Source organism: Anomalospiza imberbis, chromosome 13 (genome assembly GCF_031753505.1).
Source record: "Anomalospiza imberbis isolate Cuckoo-Finch-1a 21T00152 chromosome 13, ASM3175350v1, whole genome shotgun sequence".
Classification (NCBI taxonomy): domain Eukaryota; kingdom Metazoa; phylum Chordata; class Aves; order Passeriformes; family Viduidae; genus Anomalospiza; species Anomalospiza imberbis.
In genome coordinates, this window is record NC_089693.1 from 901,268 (window position 1) to 915,918 (window position 14,651).

A 14,651-nucleotide genomic window follows, 5' to 3' on the forward strand; every position below is an offset into this window, starting at 1 on the left:
GTGCCACCCCTGCCGTGGCAGGGACACCTCCCACTGTCCCAGGCTGCTCCAAGCCCTGTCCAGCCTGGCCTGGCACTGCCAGGGATCCAGGGGCAGCTGGGTGCACCTTCTGCAGCCCTGGGGAAGATGTGCTGGGGATTTCCTTGGTGGAGCTGGTGGGAACACTGACGGAGCCCTCCATCCCCGGGTGTTTTTTAGGGGAGCCCTCCATCCCCGGGTGTGTTGTTCTGGGGAGCCCTCCATCCCCGGGGTGCTTTGCGTGTTCCTGGGGGTGTCCGTGGGGCTGGCCCTTGTGCCAGCTGTCCATCCCTGCTGTCCATCCCTGCCCCATCCCCGTCCTGGGACAAATCCTGATCCACGCTGCTCGTGGGGACCTGGAGTGGGCTGGGGGGGCTCCGGGGATCCCCAGCCCGTGATTCCCGTTGTGCTCAGATGCCCAAATGGGATTTCCCTGGGATGCTGCTGGAGGGGCTGTGGCTGCAGCCAGGAGGGTCCCAGGCAGGGGCAGCAGCTCCAAGACCCCCCTGGCTGGACCAGGGCGGGCCTGGGGGCTCTCGGCAGCGGCTCCTTGGATTTCAGCTGGTTTTCTTCCGAGACTGTGTTTGAGGCAGGGGATGTGTCTGGTTTCCCTTCTCTCTCCCTCTCGGCTTTTTCCAGCTCAGCTGGAGCAGGCAGTGAATCTCCATGGCTGGAGGAGTGCTGGGATGGCTGGGGCTCACTCCCAAAAAGTCCCTGGGAGCAGCTGGGGGCCCTGTGCCATCCTGGCTGGGCTGCAGCTCCGGGGAGCGTGGGGGCTTATGTCCAACCCAGTGGTGGGAATGCAGGATCCCTGCAGGATTTATCCAGTGCCAGGGGTGCCCGCTGGTGTCAGAAGGGGCTGGGAGCAGCAGGATCCTGGGATGGGACCAGGACATTGTGTGGAATTTTCCCCTCCCCATGAAGCACCTGGAAGCTGCTCCTGAGCAAATGAGCAGAACTTCCCTGAGCTGAGCTGGCTGGAGGCTCCTGGCTGCTGGGATTTTCTCCCTCTGACTGGTTTAGCTGCTGCCCTCCAGCCATGGAGTGTCTCTGCCTCCTGAGTGGGATTCTTGGGTTTTCTTTTTTCCTTTTACTGCTGGACAAGCCAAACTAACCCTGTCCTCGGGGACGAGCGTTCCGGGAGCGCGGGATTATCCTGGGGAACGCGGGATCATCCCGGGAAGCACGGGATTATCCCGGGGAACCAACCGCGTGCGCTCTGCCACGGGCCGTGCGTGTCCTGGGCACGTCCCTGGGCACCTCTGCCCTCCTGCTAACGGGGCTTCTCCCTCCAGGCACCATCCAGCGGGGCCGCTCCCGGCGTGACCGGGACCGTCCCTTCCCGGGACCGTCCCCGTCCCGTGCCCCCCGCCCGGCTCACTGGTGCTTTCGTTGCAGCAGCAGCAGCTCCAGGCGCAGCACCTCTCGCACGCCGCGCACGGGCCCCCGGTCCAGCTGCCGCCGCACCCCTCGGGGCTCCAGCCGCCCGGGATCCCGCCGGTCACCGGCACCAGCTCGGGGCTGCTGGCGCTCGGCGCCCTGGGCAGCCAGGCCCACCTGGCGGTCAAGGACGAGAAGAACCACCACGACCTGGACCACAGAGGTGAGAGGGGCGGCTGCTCCCGCGGCCACTGCTGCTGGGCTGGGTTGGCTGGAAGGGAGAAGAGGGCTAAAAATGACACCGGGGTGCTCCGAGCTGGGTTTGGGTACTTCCAGGGATCCAGCTGCTCTGGGCAACCTGTGCCACGGCCTCACCACCCTCACAGGGAGCAATTCCTGCCCGATATCGCACCCAAATCTCCACTTTTCCACTGTGAAGCCATTCCTTGTCTCCTGTCCCTTGTCCCCAGTCCCTCTCCAGCTCTCCTGGAGCCCCTTCAGGCCCTGCAAGGGGCTCTGAGCTCTCCCTGGAGCGTTCCTTTCTCCAGGTGAACATTCCCAGCTCTCCCAGCCTGGCTCCAGAGGGGCTCCAGCCCTTGGAGCAGCTCTGTGGCCTCCTCAGGAGTTGCTGCAGGACCCTCAGATGCTGGGGGAACGCCTTGGTCCTGTCGTGACTCGTTTCCCACCTCCCCATGCCTCGGGTCAGCTGCATTCAGATCGTGGGATTGCGCTTTTAGGGGTGCAAATTCCCTACAATGATGCTCAGCCTTTGGTGGAGCCTGGCTGCAATTCCTGTGTGTGCCTTAATGGGGAAGCAGCCTTCACCCTCCTCCTCTCCATCACCACCAGAGCCTTCCCATGGTCAGGGATCCAGCTCTGTGCAGCAGGAACTTGGTGGTTTTCCCCATTATTTGGGATCTGACCATTTGTCAGAAGATGGAAGGATCTGTGGATCTGGGTGCAAACCGGTGGGGTTCAGGATTGTCCTGGCGGGTCCCCCTGTCCACCAGCACAGGAGGATTTGGGATATTTCCACTCTCGATTGGCAGGGCAGGTTCCCACAGCCTCTCTGAGCTGTTGGGCTCTGCTGGGGGATTTGGGATGGAAAAAAAGCAGTGAGACAAAACTATTGGTAGCGATGCTCCTGCTCCAGTCCTTTTCCTGGAGCATGGACTCAGATTGCCAGAGATTCCAGGGAAAATGTACAATTTGGGTACAGAGGAAGGGCTGAACCACCTCTTGGATGGGGAGCTGTGCCCCCAGGGCTGTGGGGTGACTCCAGGGACAGACACCTGGAGCTGCTGCCATTCCCTTTGGGTCCAGGGCATTTCCAGCTGTGTTTGGCCTGATAAACCACATGGACAAAAAGGGGCAGGAATGGGATGGGAGAGATGGATGGATGGAGGGAGATTCTAAAGCAGGGGAGAGTCCAGACAGGGCTTGAGGTTTAAGGGTTTGAGTTAAGAGCACGAGGAGGTTCTGGGTTTATTTTTCTGGTTTAAGGCTTATCCTAACTTGCTTTATTTTCCTGTCTCTGTTTTGGCTGTGCCCTCCCCTCTGCCGTGGCGTCTCCTGAAGAGCGAGACTCAAGTGCAGTAAGTCCCATTCCTTCCTTTTGCTCCCACTTCTTGGTGGCTGCATGGCTGAGTTTTATTTATCCCCTAAAAACCCACCTGGTGGCTGGGAGCTGCAGGGCTGCCTTTGGCACAGGTCTTATTAAATAATAAACCAGGCAATAAAATCCTTCATCCTGCCTGGAAGAGCTGTGCTGGGTTGATCGGAGTCACCTTCTCTGTGGTGGTGGTTTGGAAATTTGATTTAAATCCCTTTGCTTGTGGCAGAACGTCAGGAAATTCCATCATTTTGGCTGAGTGAGCGTGGTCAGACCCAGAACCCCTGGGTGGCCAGGGAAGCTGGTTCATTCCTGATCACTCCCCCATTATCTGGGGCCACCTCATCTGGGATGGGGTCGGTTATTTCTCCGTATTATGCAGGACTTGGAAGCTCGATCAGCTCCTCACCAGGGAAATCCTGGATTTTGGAGACACCTCGGAGGCTGCCCTTGGGATGGGTTCCCTGGGGGCAGGGATGGAGAGGATGTGGAGGGTGGCAGGAGCCAGGTGGGGGCTGCCCTGCTCACGGAATGGGGCTGAGCCAGCACCTCCCACCCCGGTGTTCAGGGAAAATGGGACACGAGCAGGAGCTCCTCCATGGGAAGGGCTGTGAAACCAGGAGCTCCTCCATGGGAAGGGCTGTAAAACCAGGAGCTCCTCCATGGGAAGGGCTGTGAAACGTCGGAGGGGGCAGCGCAGGGAGGCACTGCAGGTGTCCAAGCGAGGCCTGGACACATCCCCGAGCTCTCAGTGCTGGTGACGAGGTGGGGCTGGCTCCAGGTCGGGCTCGGCGATCCCGGAGCTCTTTCCCGAGCCCAGCATTCCGTGTGAAAAGCTGCCAGGACAAAGCCCCGGCTGAGCTGCGGCTTGGCAGCGATTTCTTGCCAGCCCCGAGCCCACAAACGACCCTTTGGAGAGCGGGGAAGGGAAGTGCTCTGCGAGGGGGGAGAGGCAGAGGGGAATTGGGCATCATTAACCCGCTCCTCGGGCGGGCAGGGGGCCGTCGGAGCCGGGCAGCTTCCCAATCCATAAACTGCGAGCTGGGGTATTCCCCGTGGAGGTTTAATGTGTGCGATAATCAGCGTTAGTCATTCATATTTTCCCCAGCCTTTGCCTGTGCAATAAAAAATATTTAGTTCCTTGGCGGCGGGCCAGGAGCGGGGCTGAATGGATCGATGCCTCTAAATGCCTGACATGATTCTCTGGGAGCTGCGAGGGTTTTCAGCATGACTGCCTGGGAAGAAAGAGCTCCGTGTTATCCAAAGCTGCTTAGTGGGGACCGAGGAGAAACATGAACTGCTTTGGTTCTCCCTTTCAGCCGGGGAAGAAAGGCGGGCATGGCTCGGGATCGGCGCTGCTCGGCGGGGCTGGCAGGCTGGGGGAGCAGGGATGGATCCTGCTGCTCCCAGGGGAAGGAGCAGGGATGGATCCTGCTGCTCCCAGGGGAAGGAGCAGGGATGGATCCTGCTGCACCCAGGGGAAGGAGCAGGGATGGATCCTGCTGCTCCCAGGGGAAGGAGCAGGGATGGATCCTGCTGCACCCAGGGATTCAGGGGAGGGAGCAGGGATGGATCCTGCTGCTCCCAGGGATTCAGGGGAGGGAGCAGGGATGGATCCTGCTGCTCCCAGGGACTCAGGGGAGTGAGCAGGGGTGGATCCTGCTGCACCCAGGGATTCAGGGGAGGGAGCAGGGATGGATCCTGCTGCACCCAGGGATTCAGGGAAGGGAGCAGGGATGGATCCTGCTGCACCCAGGGATTCAGGGGAGGGAGCAGGGGTGGATCCTGCTGCTCCCAGGGACTCAGGGGAGTGAGCAGGGGTGGATCCTGCTGCTCCCAGGGAGCGAGGGGAGGGAATGTGCAGGGGCATATGCAGGACTGGGGCCAGGCATCCTCCTCGTTGTGCTGCTGTGTTTGCCTCCAGCATTCCCGGGAATGCCGGCATCTCCTGGGCTCTGCTGTTTGGAGCCAGGGCAGAATGCCCCCTGTGCCACTGGCACTCCTGGTCACGTGGGTTTTCCAGGACATTTTGAGGATGTCCTTTGGCTCCAGGGCTGGGATGCAGCGGTTCCTTCACTCCTCCTGGCTGGGGCTCCCAGCTCTGCCAGAGGGAGAACTCCTGGGCTCTGGAGTTTTCCTGGGAATGCCAGCGTGTCCTGGGCTTTGCTGCTTGAGGCAAGGACAGAATTCCCAACGAGCAGAGCTGTGCCATGGGCGCTGGGCTCTGCCATTCCTGGCCATGTGGTATTTCCCAGATGTTTCTGTAAACAACCTCCTCCTGCATTTTCCTGCTCTTGCAGCAAAGGAGCTCAGGTGTCCATGGACATCCTCACAGCATTCCCAGTCCTCCTGATGTTGGTTTGTCCCCTGGATCCTGTGACACAGGGGGGACCAGGGTGTCTCATCCCTGCTGGGGCAGGGCTGTGCGTGTCCCCTCGGGATGTGCTGCTCGTGGAGCCCCGTTTCCTTCTGTTCCCCCTTCAAAGCTTCTCCCATCCCTGCAGAATAATTCCGTGTCCCCCTCGGAGAGCCTGCGGGCCAGCGAGAAGCACCGGAGCTCCACGGATTACAGCATCGACTCCAAGAAGCGGAAAGCGGAGGAGAAGGACAGCATGAGCCGATATGTGAGTGACAGCCACGGGCTCCTGAGGCCACGGGGACACCTGGGGGTGGCGTCTGGGGGCAGAAAGTGGGATTTGGGGTGACGCTTTCCAGATGCGATGTGGGTGAGCTGGGACAGAGAACCGTGGGATCATTCAGGCTGGAAAAGGCCTTGGAGACCATGGGGTCCAACCATCCCCCACGCTGCCAAGGCCATCATAATCCGTGTCCCCAAGTGCCTCATCCACTCCCCTGGCTGACTGCGCCCCTGCCCTGGCTACCCCCTTCCGTCACCTGACCACCTTTTCCATGAAAGAATTCCCCCTGATCTCCAGCCCGAGAGTCCTGCTGCTGCTGCTGGGGGTGGTTTGGCCCCTCGGGGGGGATGGTCCCCCCCAGTTTTTGGAGCTCTCTGCAGGGTGTGACACGTTTTGTGTGTTCCAGGACAGCGATGGTGACAAGAGCGATGACCTGGTGGTCGATGTCTCCAATGAGGTGAGCTCTGGGTTTGGGACGTGGGAGGTGATTCCTTAGGGACCTCCCAACACCAGCCTGAAGGGTGAAGCCGGAGGGAGCCCTTCCTTCCCACTGTGGGAATTGCAAGGCTTTTCCCATCTCTCAGGACCCCGCCACCCCCCGGGTGAGCCCGGCCCATTCCCCCCCGGAGAACGGCCTGGACAAAGCCCGCGGGCTGAAGAAGGGCGACGCTCCCAACAGCCCGGCCTCGGTGGCCTCCTCCAGCAGCACTCCCTCCTCCAAGACCAAGGACCTGGGCCACGTACGTCCCTCCTGGGGCTCCCTGGGCCAGGGCTGTGGGTCCCAGCAGCTGGAGCTCATCCCTCCTTCTCCATCCCTTCTCCCCCCAGAACGACAAATCCTCCACGCCCGGCCTCAAGTCCAACACTCCGACGCCCAGGAACGACGCTCCCACCCCGGGCACCAGCAGCACCCCGGGGCTGCGGCCCATGCCCGGCAAACCCAGCGGCATGGACCCCCTGGGTGGGTACCCGTGTCACCGCGGTGTCACCGCAGTGTCACCATTGTCCCCAGCACAGCTTCAGCTCATTCCTGTCAACGGGGAACAGCAGCTTTGGGGGGATTGCATTTATGGGGGACCTAATCCAGGTCTGGACAGCTGATGGGGTGAGGAGGGAGGTCTGGTCGTGGAGTGAGCAGGGTTGGGATGAGGGGATACAGCCTCAAGCTGTGCCAGAGGAAGTTCAGGTTGGACTTCAGGAGGAATTCTTCGTGTAAAGAGTGGTCAGGCCTCAGCAGGGGCTGCCCTGGGAGAGGTGGTGGAGAGCCCATCCCTGGAGGTGTGCAAGGAATCCCTGGATGTGGCACTCAGTGCTTTGGGCTGGGAAGAAGGTGGTGTTGGGCCAGGGGTTGGAGCCTGCGGTGTTGGGTTTTTTCCATGGCCATGCTTTGCTCTGCACCCTGCCTGTGTCCCCCCAGCCCTGCCTGTGTCCCCCCAGCCCTGCCTGTGTCCCCCCAGCCCTGCCTGTGTCCCCCCAGCCCTGCCTGTGTCCCCCCAGCCCTGCCTGTGTCCCCCCAGCCCTGCCTGTGTCCCCCCAGCCCTGCTGGTATTCCAGCTGTCCTCCCAGCCGTGCCTGTGTCCCACTCCCTGCCCATCTCCCCCCAGCCCTGCCCATGTCCAGCCCTGCTCGTGTCCCCCCAGCCGTGCCTGTGTCCTCAGCCATGCCCGTGTCCCCCAACTCCCTGCCCGTGTCCCAGCCCTGACCGTGCCCCGCTCTCGCAGCCTCGGCCCTGCGGACGCCCATCTCCATCGCGGGCTCCTACGCGGCGCCCTTTGCCATGATGGGGCACCACGAGATGAACGGGTCCCTGACGAGCCCCGGCGCCTACGCGGGGCTGCACAACCTCCCCCCGCAGATGAGCGCGGCCGCCGCCGCCGCCGCTGCCTACGGCCGGTCACCAATGGTGAGCTTTGGAGCTGTACGTAGCACTTTTAGCTCCTTTCTCGCTGGGGGGGAGGGCTCGGGGGGCTTCTGGGGGCCGGGAGGTTGGGGTTCCCTCTCAAAGCCAGCTGTGCTTTGGGTCAGAGGGATGCGGATGGAGATGATTCTTGGTGGGGTGACGTGCACGTGTCGCTGGGTTGGGGTTTCTCCTTCCCATTCCTCGACCCCCTTCCCATTCCTCTCACTAAACTCCTGGTTTAAGGCAGAACAAGGGGTTGAACACTGCCATTAAAGCAGACTCAGGGGTTTCTTCCCTCGGGGTGCTGGGCACAACATGGCTGATCCCATCCCTGGGGGCTTGGTAACAACACGGGGAGAGGAGCATGTCCCAGCTGGTTCTTGCAGACCCAAAACCTTTGGCTGGTTCCCCCTTCCTGCCAGGGGGAAATGCCAATTTGAGCAGCCGGGGAAAAGAGGAGCTGCCCAGTGTCCCCAGGGCTCACGGATGGGAAGCTCTGTGGCATTCCTGGCCTCACCCGTGTCCGTGCATCTCTTGGCAGGTCGGGTTTGACCCTCACCCACCCATGCGAGCCCCGGGCCTGCCCTCCAGCCTGGCATCCATCCCTGGAGGGAAACCGTAAGCCCCGCTTGGATTTTTGTGGGATCGGAGGGGACGAGTGGCGGGGAGGGAGACGAGGGCGGCCTTCAGGCAGGGCTGGCGCTGTGCACACAGCGTGTGACTGTGTGACAGTCCCCAAAAGCTCCGTCCCTGGAGCTGAGCCCTGTCCCACCCTGGCAGGGCCTACTCGTTCCACGTGAGCGCGGACGGGCAGATGCAGCCGGTGCCGTTCCCGCACGACGCGCTGGCGGGGCCCGGCATCCCGCGGCACGCGCGGCAGATCAACACGCTGAGCCACGGCGAGGTGGTGTGCGCCGTCACCATCAGCAACCCCACGCGCCACGTCTACACCGGCGGCAAGGGCTGCGTCAAGATCTGGGACATCAGCCAGCCCGGCAGCAAGAGCCCCATCTCCCAGCTGGACTGCCTGGTGAGGGCTGGAGTCCCCATGCTGGGGCTGCTGCTGTCCCCAGGGCTGTGTCCCCTGCCCTCACCCACCTCTGTTCGTCATCTTCTCCCCGTTAACACCACCGTCTCTTCCCCACATTGCCATCTGTGCTTCCTCTTTTCCCCGCTGCCGTCCCATTCCTCTTCCCCCCTTAACGCCCTCTTGCTCTTCCCCATTTCCAACTCTTTGTGTTCCATCACTGTCTTTCTCCTCTTGCCATTACCTCTCTTTTCCCCCTTTAGATTTCCCTTTTCCTCTTTCCCCATCAATGTTCCTTTTCCTCTTTTCTCACCCTGTTGCCCTTTTCTCCCCATCAACGTCCCTTTTCCTCTTCTCCCATCAAATTCCCTTTTCCTCTTCTCCCATCAACGTCCCTTTTCCTCTTCTCCCATCAACGTCCCTTTTCCTCTTCTCTCATCAACATCCCTTTTCCCCTTCTCCCAACCCCTTGCACTCCCTTTCCTCTTCCCTCTCCACATCCCTTTTCCCGTCCCCCCATAACACGCCTTCCCTCCACTCCCTTTCCCTTCCATCACCACCTCCCCCGTCCCCAGCCCGTCCCTCACGGTCCCTTCTGTCCCCAGAACAGGGATAACTACATCCGCTCCTGCAAGCTGCTGCCGGACGGCCGCACGCTGATCGTGGGGGGCGAGGCCAGCACGCTGACCATCTGGGACCTGGCGTCGCCCACGCCGCGCATCAAGGCCGAGCTGACGTCGTCGGCGCCCGCGTGCTACGCGCTGGCCATCAGCCCCGACGCCAAGGTGTGCTTCTCGTGCTGCAGCGACGGCAACATCGCCGTCTGGGACCTGCACAACCAGACCCTGGTCAGGTGAGCCCCCGCCGGGGTCCTGCTGCTCAGGGATCGTGGGGCGGGAAGGACCTTAAAGGTCGATTTTATCCCATCACGTTCCTTTTTGTCTTCTGTCGGTGTTGCTTTACCCTCATCCCCCGCAACGTCCCTTTCCCTCTTCCCCCACAACATCCCTTTTCTTGTCTTTTTGTCAGTGTTCCTTTTCCCTTTTCCCCCACAAAAACACCCTTTTCTTCTCCTTTTGTCAGTGTTCCTTTTCCTTTTGTCAGTGTCCGTTTTCCTCTTCTTTTTGGCAATGTTTTCCTTTTCTTTTATCAACATCCCTTTTCCTCTTCCTTCATCAATGTCTCGTTTGTTCTTTCTCCACCCCATTGCCATCTCTTTCCTCTTCCCTCTCATCATGGTCCCTTTTCCTCTTCTGCCCATCATGTTCCCTTTCCTCTTCCCCCCCACTGACATCCCTTTCCTCTCTTCCTTGAGTAAAAACCACCTTCCACTATCCCCGGTTGCTCCAAGCCCCATCCAACCTGGCCTTAAACATTCCCGGGATGGGGACTCCACCATCCTCTCTGGGCTGGAGCCAGGAACACCCTGTGGTGATGCTGCACCATCTCCTGGTGCTCATCCCTAAACCAGCCCAGTCCTTGGCCAGGCTGGTGCTCCTCAGCCCAGGATGCTCCTGGATGGATTTCCAGGAATATTCATTGTGGACCAGCCACGCAAACGTCGTCTGAGCACCTTGAGGGCAGCTCCGTGCTTTTTCTAGCGCTCTCCTTGCAGAATTCCATCATTTGTTTCTGCTCCCAAGGCAATTCCAAGGCCACACGGACGGGGCCAGCTGCATAGACATCTCCCACGACGGTACGAAGCTGTGGACGGGGGGCCTGGACAACACGGTGCGCTCCTGGGACCTGCGGGAAGGGCGGCAGCTGCAGCAGCACGACTTCACCTCCCAGGTAGGGCAAGGGACCAGGGATCCGTCCCCACGGGAAACAGGGGGTCCTGCTCAGCCCCGGCTCCTGGGAGGGGCTTTTCCTGCTGGGAAAACGGCCCTGGGAGCTCCGAGTGTGGCTGTTCCCGCTGGTTTCGGGGTGGCCCAGGAATGCTGGAGCCGTGGGGCTCCCTGGATCTTGTGCCAGCTCCTCTTTTCCATCCTGGCAGGATGAGGCTGCTGTTGAGGAAGCAGCTGTTTTTGTGGGATGCCTGTGGATGTAACAGGGTTCTCTGGGTGCCCTGTGGGTGGGATGAGAGCAGGGTTCAGGGATCAGGCTCAGCAGAGCCTGCCAGAGCCCTGATCCACAGGAACAGAGCTGGGACCCTGTGTCCCATTGGTAAGGGCAGCAGTATCCATGGGGATGGAGCCATCCCAACCCAGGGATCTGCCTCTCCCCACCTGTTCCATCCATCGGGGGCTGGCCAGCACCTCCAGCACTGCCACAGATCCCACAGCGGTTGGGTTGGGCGGCACCTTGAGGATCTCTCATCCCGACCTTCCGGCGGGGGGCCGGGAATTCCCGCTGATCCCCCCGTATCTTCCTGCAGATCTTCTCTCTGGGATACTGCCCGACGGGCGAGTGGCTGGCGGTGGGCATGGAGAGCAGCAACGTGGAGGTGCTGCACCACACCAAGCCCGACAAGTACCAGCTGCACCTGCACGAGAGCTGCGTCCTCTCCCTCAAATTCGCCTACTGCGGTGAGCTCGGGCAGGGATGGGCATCACGGAGTCGTGGAGTGGTTTGGGTTGGGAGAGACCTTCGAGCTCATCTCTGGGGCACCTTCCACCTGACCCCCCCACCCTGGACCCCTCATCATGGATGGGAGCGTGGAATCATGGAATATTTGGGGTTGGAAGGAACCTTAAGTTGGGGCAACTCCCTCTGTCCCAGGGTGCTCCAAGCCCCGTCCAGCCTGGCCATGGACACTTCAGGGATGTCCATGAGCTGCAGGAGGGGACGGTGCTCAACGCAGCAAGGGGGGCTGAGCACGGATGTTTCCAGCAGGATCCATCCCGTGGATGCTGCACTTGGGGTTTATTCCCATGAACCCATCCCGGTTCTGGTGGGGTTTATCCCCATAAAACCATCCTGGCTGTGGCCATGGTTATCCCCATAAACTCATCCTGGTTTTGGTAGGGTTTATTCCCTGGGGTATTCCCATAAACCCATCCTGGTTCTGGCGGGGTTTATTCCCATAACCCCATCCTGGTTCTGGCAGGGTTTATTCCCATAACCCCATCTTGGTTCTGGCAGGGTTTATTCCCATAACCCCATCCTGGTTCTGGCAGGGTTTATCCCCATAAAACCCATCCTGGTTTTGGCAGGGGTTATTCCCCGGGTTATCCCCATAACCCCATCCTGGTTCTGGCAGGGTTTATTCCCTGGATTATTCCTATAAACCCCCCCTAGTTCTGGCAGGGTTTATTCCCTAGATTATTCCCATAAACCCTGGTTCTGGCAGGGTTTATTCCCTGGATTATTCCCATAAACCCACCCTGGTTCTGGCAGGGTTTATTCCCATAAGCCCATCCTGGCTGTGGCTGCAAACAGCCACAGGGCACCACTGGAGGTGGGAAGCAGCACTTGGATTCTTCCAGCAGAGTAGGGCTGGGCAGGACTCCCCAGGGAACCTCCAGGTTTTCCCATTTCTCCCAAATCTCTGGGCTCAGACAGCCTGTGGGGACAGGGAAGGGTCGGGGAGGTGGTCCCGGCAGCGTTCGGCTGCTGATCCCAAATTCCTGCTGCAGGGAAGTGGTTTGTGAGCACTGGGAAGGACAACCTGCTCAACGCCTGGAGGACGCCCTACGGAGCCAGCATCTTCCAGGTAGGAGAGCTTGGGAAGGCCACGGGGTGGGGGCTGCTCCCAGAATCCCATTCCCAGTTATCCTGGAGAGAGGGGAGATCCTCTGGGAGGGCCGGATGGGTGTCAGGGTGCAGGATATGGTGCTGCCCCCAGCACAGATGCTGCTGAGGGATCCTGGAATCCCACCCTGCTGGGTTTTCTCCCTCCCACTGCTGGGTTTTCTCTCACTGTGACCCCGCTGGGTTTTCTCCCTCTCTGACCCTGCTGGATTTTCTCTCTCCCTGACCCTGCTGGGTTTTCTCTCTCCCTGACCCTGCTGGGTTCTCTCTCTCCCACCCCTCTGGGTTTTTTCTCTCTCCCATCCTGCTGTGTTTTCTCTCTTCCCACTGATGGGTTCTCGCTCTCCCTGACCCCGCTGGGTTCTCTCTCCCACCCTGCTGGGTTTTCTCTCTCTCCCTCTCTGATGGTTTCTCTCCCCTCCTGCTTTTCCCAGTCCAAGGAATCCTCGTCCGTGCTGAGCTGCGACATCTCGGCGGATGACAAGTACATCGTCACGGGCTCCGGGGACAAGAAGGCCACGGTCTACGAGGTCATCTACTGAGCCTGGGATTTCCAGCACTCGGAACGCTCCGGGAATGCCGAGGGGAGGCCCCGGGCCCGGCCCAGCTCCGCCCGGCACCCGCCACACTTGGATTTATTTGGAGATCTGCAACTCTGGCACACATGGAAGCCCTAAACGGATTTTTATTTGGTTTCAAGGTTTTGGGGTTCCTTTTGATTTTTTGGCTTTTTTTTTTTTTTTTTTTTTTTTTTTTTTTTTTTTTTTTTTGGTTTTCCGGTTCTTTCCGTCTGGCTTTGATGGCACTATAAAGGACTCCTTTTTTTATTGGGACTTTTTTTTTGTGCATCCCGCATAAGACTTGTGAAAAATGTAAATACTGGACTAGGAAATAGCGTGGGAAGGGGGGACCCTCCCAGTACACTTAGTTGTGTATTTTTGTCTGCTGTAATTGTATTCCACTGATGGTTTTGGTGGTGGCAATTTTATTCTGGGGGTTTTTTGGTTGGTTTTTTTTTTTTGTTGTTGTTGTTTTTTTTTGTTTTTTGGGGTTTTTCCCCCCTTTTTCCTTCCCCACTCCGGAAGTGTCCGTGGGGACTTTGCCATCCAGGCTGAGCAGAGATGTCCACTGGTGAAAAGTTGTTCCTCCTGTCGTGCGTCGTGTGTTAGTGATGGTGGGGAATCGCTCGGATCCTCAGCTACTGACGGGACATCAACACAATCACCTTGGGGTTTGTTTTTTATAGATGGATTTATGGATTTATCCTTCTTTTTTTTTTTTTTTTTTTTTTTTTTTTTCCGTGCTTGGATGTTTGAAGAAAAGGGGAAGCCCACGCAAGCCCTTCTTGGTCTTCGGACAGAAGCAAATGAGGAGTGATTTCAAAGAAAGCTTAGAAAATTCAGCTCAGGGAGCCACGAAAGATAATAGCAAACTTATGTGTTTTGTATTCAAATGAAAGTAAAGAATTAGAATTGATAACCTTGAAAAAAAAAAAGACAAAAAAAAAATACAGTTTTTTTTAAAAGCGAGAAGTTTACTAACAAGTAGGGTTTGTGTGTGGTGGGGGGCTGTTTGTGGTCCTTGTGGGCTTTATGGTCTTGTGTCTTCTGGTTTTATGGAGCAACTCCCTCCCCCCACAGGCCTTTTGTACTAAAGGGTTCCAAAAAGGACAAAAAAAAAAAAAAAAGACAAAAAAAAAACGAAGACCTAACGGGAAAATAAAAGTATTTGTGTAGCAGAAGTGCTCACCTGTATCGTAGCACACGGCAGAGGATTTTTATACCGCATTTTTATGGATTATTTTTGGCGAGTTGGATCTGGTCCAAAAGGAAATAAAAACAGATGTTTAGGGTTGAGGGGAAAACGGTTTGGAGAGGAGGATGGAGAAGACCTGGAACTGCAGCCCTCCCAGGAGCCTCGGTCCCATCCCTCTGAGGGATCCATCCCATCCCATCCCATCCCTCCGGCTGCTCCCGGGGCAGACAGAGGAGCTGGGAAGGAAGAGAGATCTCCTGGGAAATCCTGGTGTTCCCACCGGCATGAGAGGGTTCTGAGCTGACGTGAGGGAAGGTTCCAGGCTGGGGTGGCTCCGTGGGAGGGTGGGATCGCTTTGGGGCACGGATGATCCAAGGAAGGAAAAGTTCTCTAAAGCTGCTTTTAGGGAAAGGCGTTTTAGGGTGGTTTGGCTCAGATTAACGACTGCCCCGGGGGCCAGCAGAGCCTTGGAGGGGTCCAGGGCTGTCCCAGGGGTGTTTAGGGGTCGGTTTTTGGGATCTGTGGGGGCAGCTCTGCCCCTTTCTGCTCCCTGACCCTGGGCACAGCGCTCCCAGCTCCGTGGCGCATGGATGGGGCTGTGCTGGGAAGGGCTGGGGGGCTCTGCCC

General features: G+C 58.8%; 1 protein-coding gene across 6 annotated transcripts in view; it reads left to right on the forward strand.

Moving 5' to 3' along the window:
• TLE3 (TLE family member 3, transcriptional corepressor) overlaps nt 1-14,108 on the forward strand; it is a 29,137-nt gene extending 15,029 nt beyond the window's left edge. For 2 of the 6 annotated variants that reach the window (XM_068203474.1, XM_068203477.1), the window contains exons 8-21: nt 1,417-1,621; nt 2,977-2,993; nt 5,515-5,634; nt 6,056-6,106; nt 6,234-6,389; nt 6,478-6,610; nt 7,371-7,552; nt 8,091-8,167; nt 8,330-8,579; nt 9,182-9,429; nt 10,220-10,367; nt 10,954-11,104; nt 12,155-12,231; nt 12,704-14,108. In XM_068203474.1, the coding sequence (XP_068059575.1) occupies nt 1,417-1,621; nt 2,977-2,993; nt 5,515-5,634; nt 6,056-6,106; nt 6,234-6,389; nt 6,478-6,610; nt 7,371-7,552; nt 8,091-8,167; nt 8,330-8,579; nt 9,182-9,429; nt 10,220-10,367; nt 10,954-11,104; nt 12,155-12,231; nt 12,704-12,811 (1,923 nt within the window). In that variant the 3' untranslated portion in view covers nt 12,812-14,108. Of the gene's footprint in view, nt 1-1,416; nt 1,622-2,976; nt 2,994-5,514; nt 5,635-6,055; nt 6,107-6,233; nt 6,390-6,477; nt 6,611-7,370; nt 7,568-8,090; nt 8,168-8,329; nt 8,580-9,181; nt 9,430-10,219; nt 10,368-10,953; nt 11,105-12,154; nt 12,232-12,703 lie in introns of all 6 variants that reach the window. The other 4 variants (XM_068203473.1, XM_068203475.1, XM_068203478.1 and 1 more) reach the window with 3 other exon arrangements.
• The last annotated feature ends 543 nt before the right edge of the window (nt 14,109-14,651 follow it).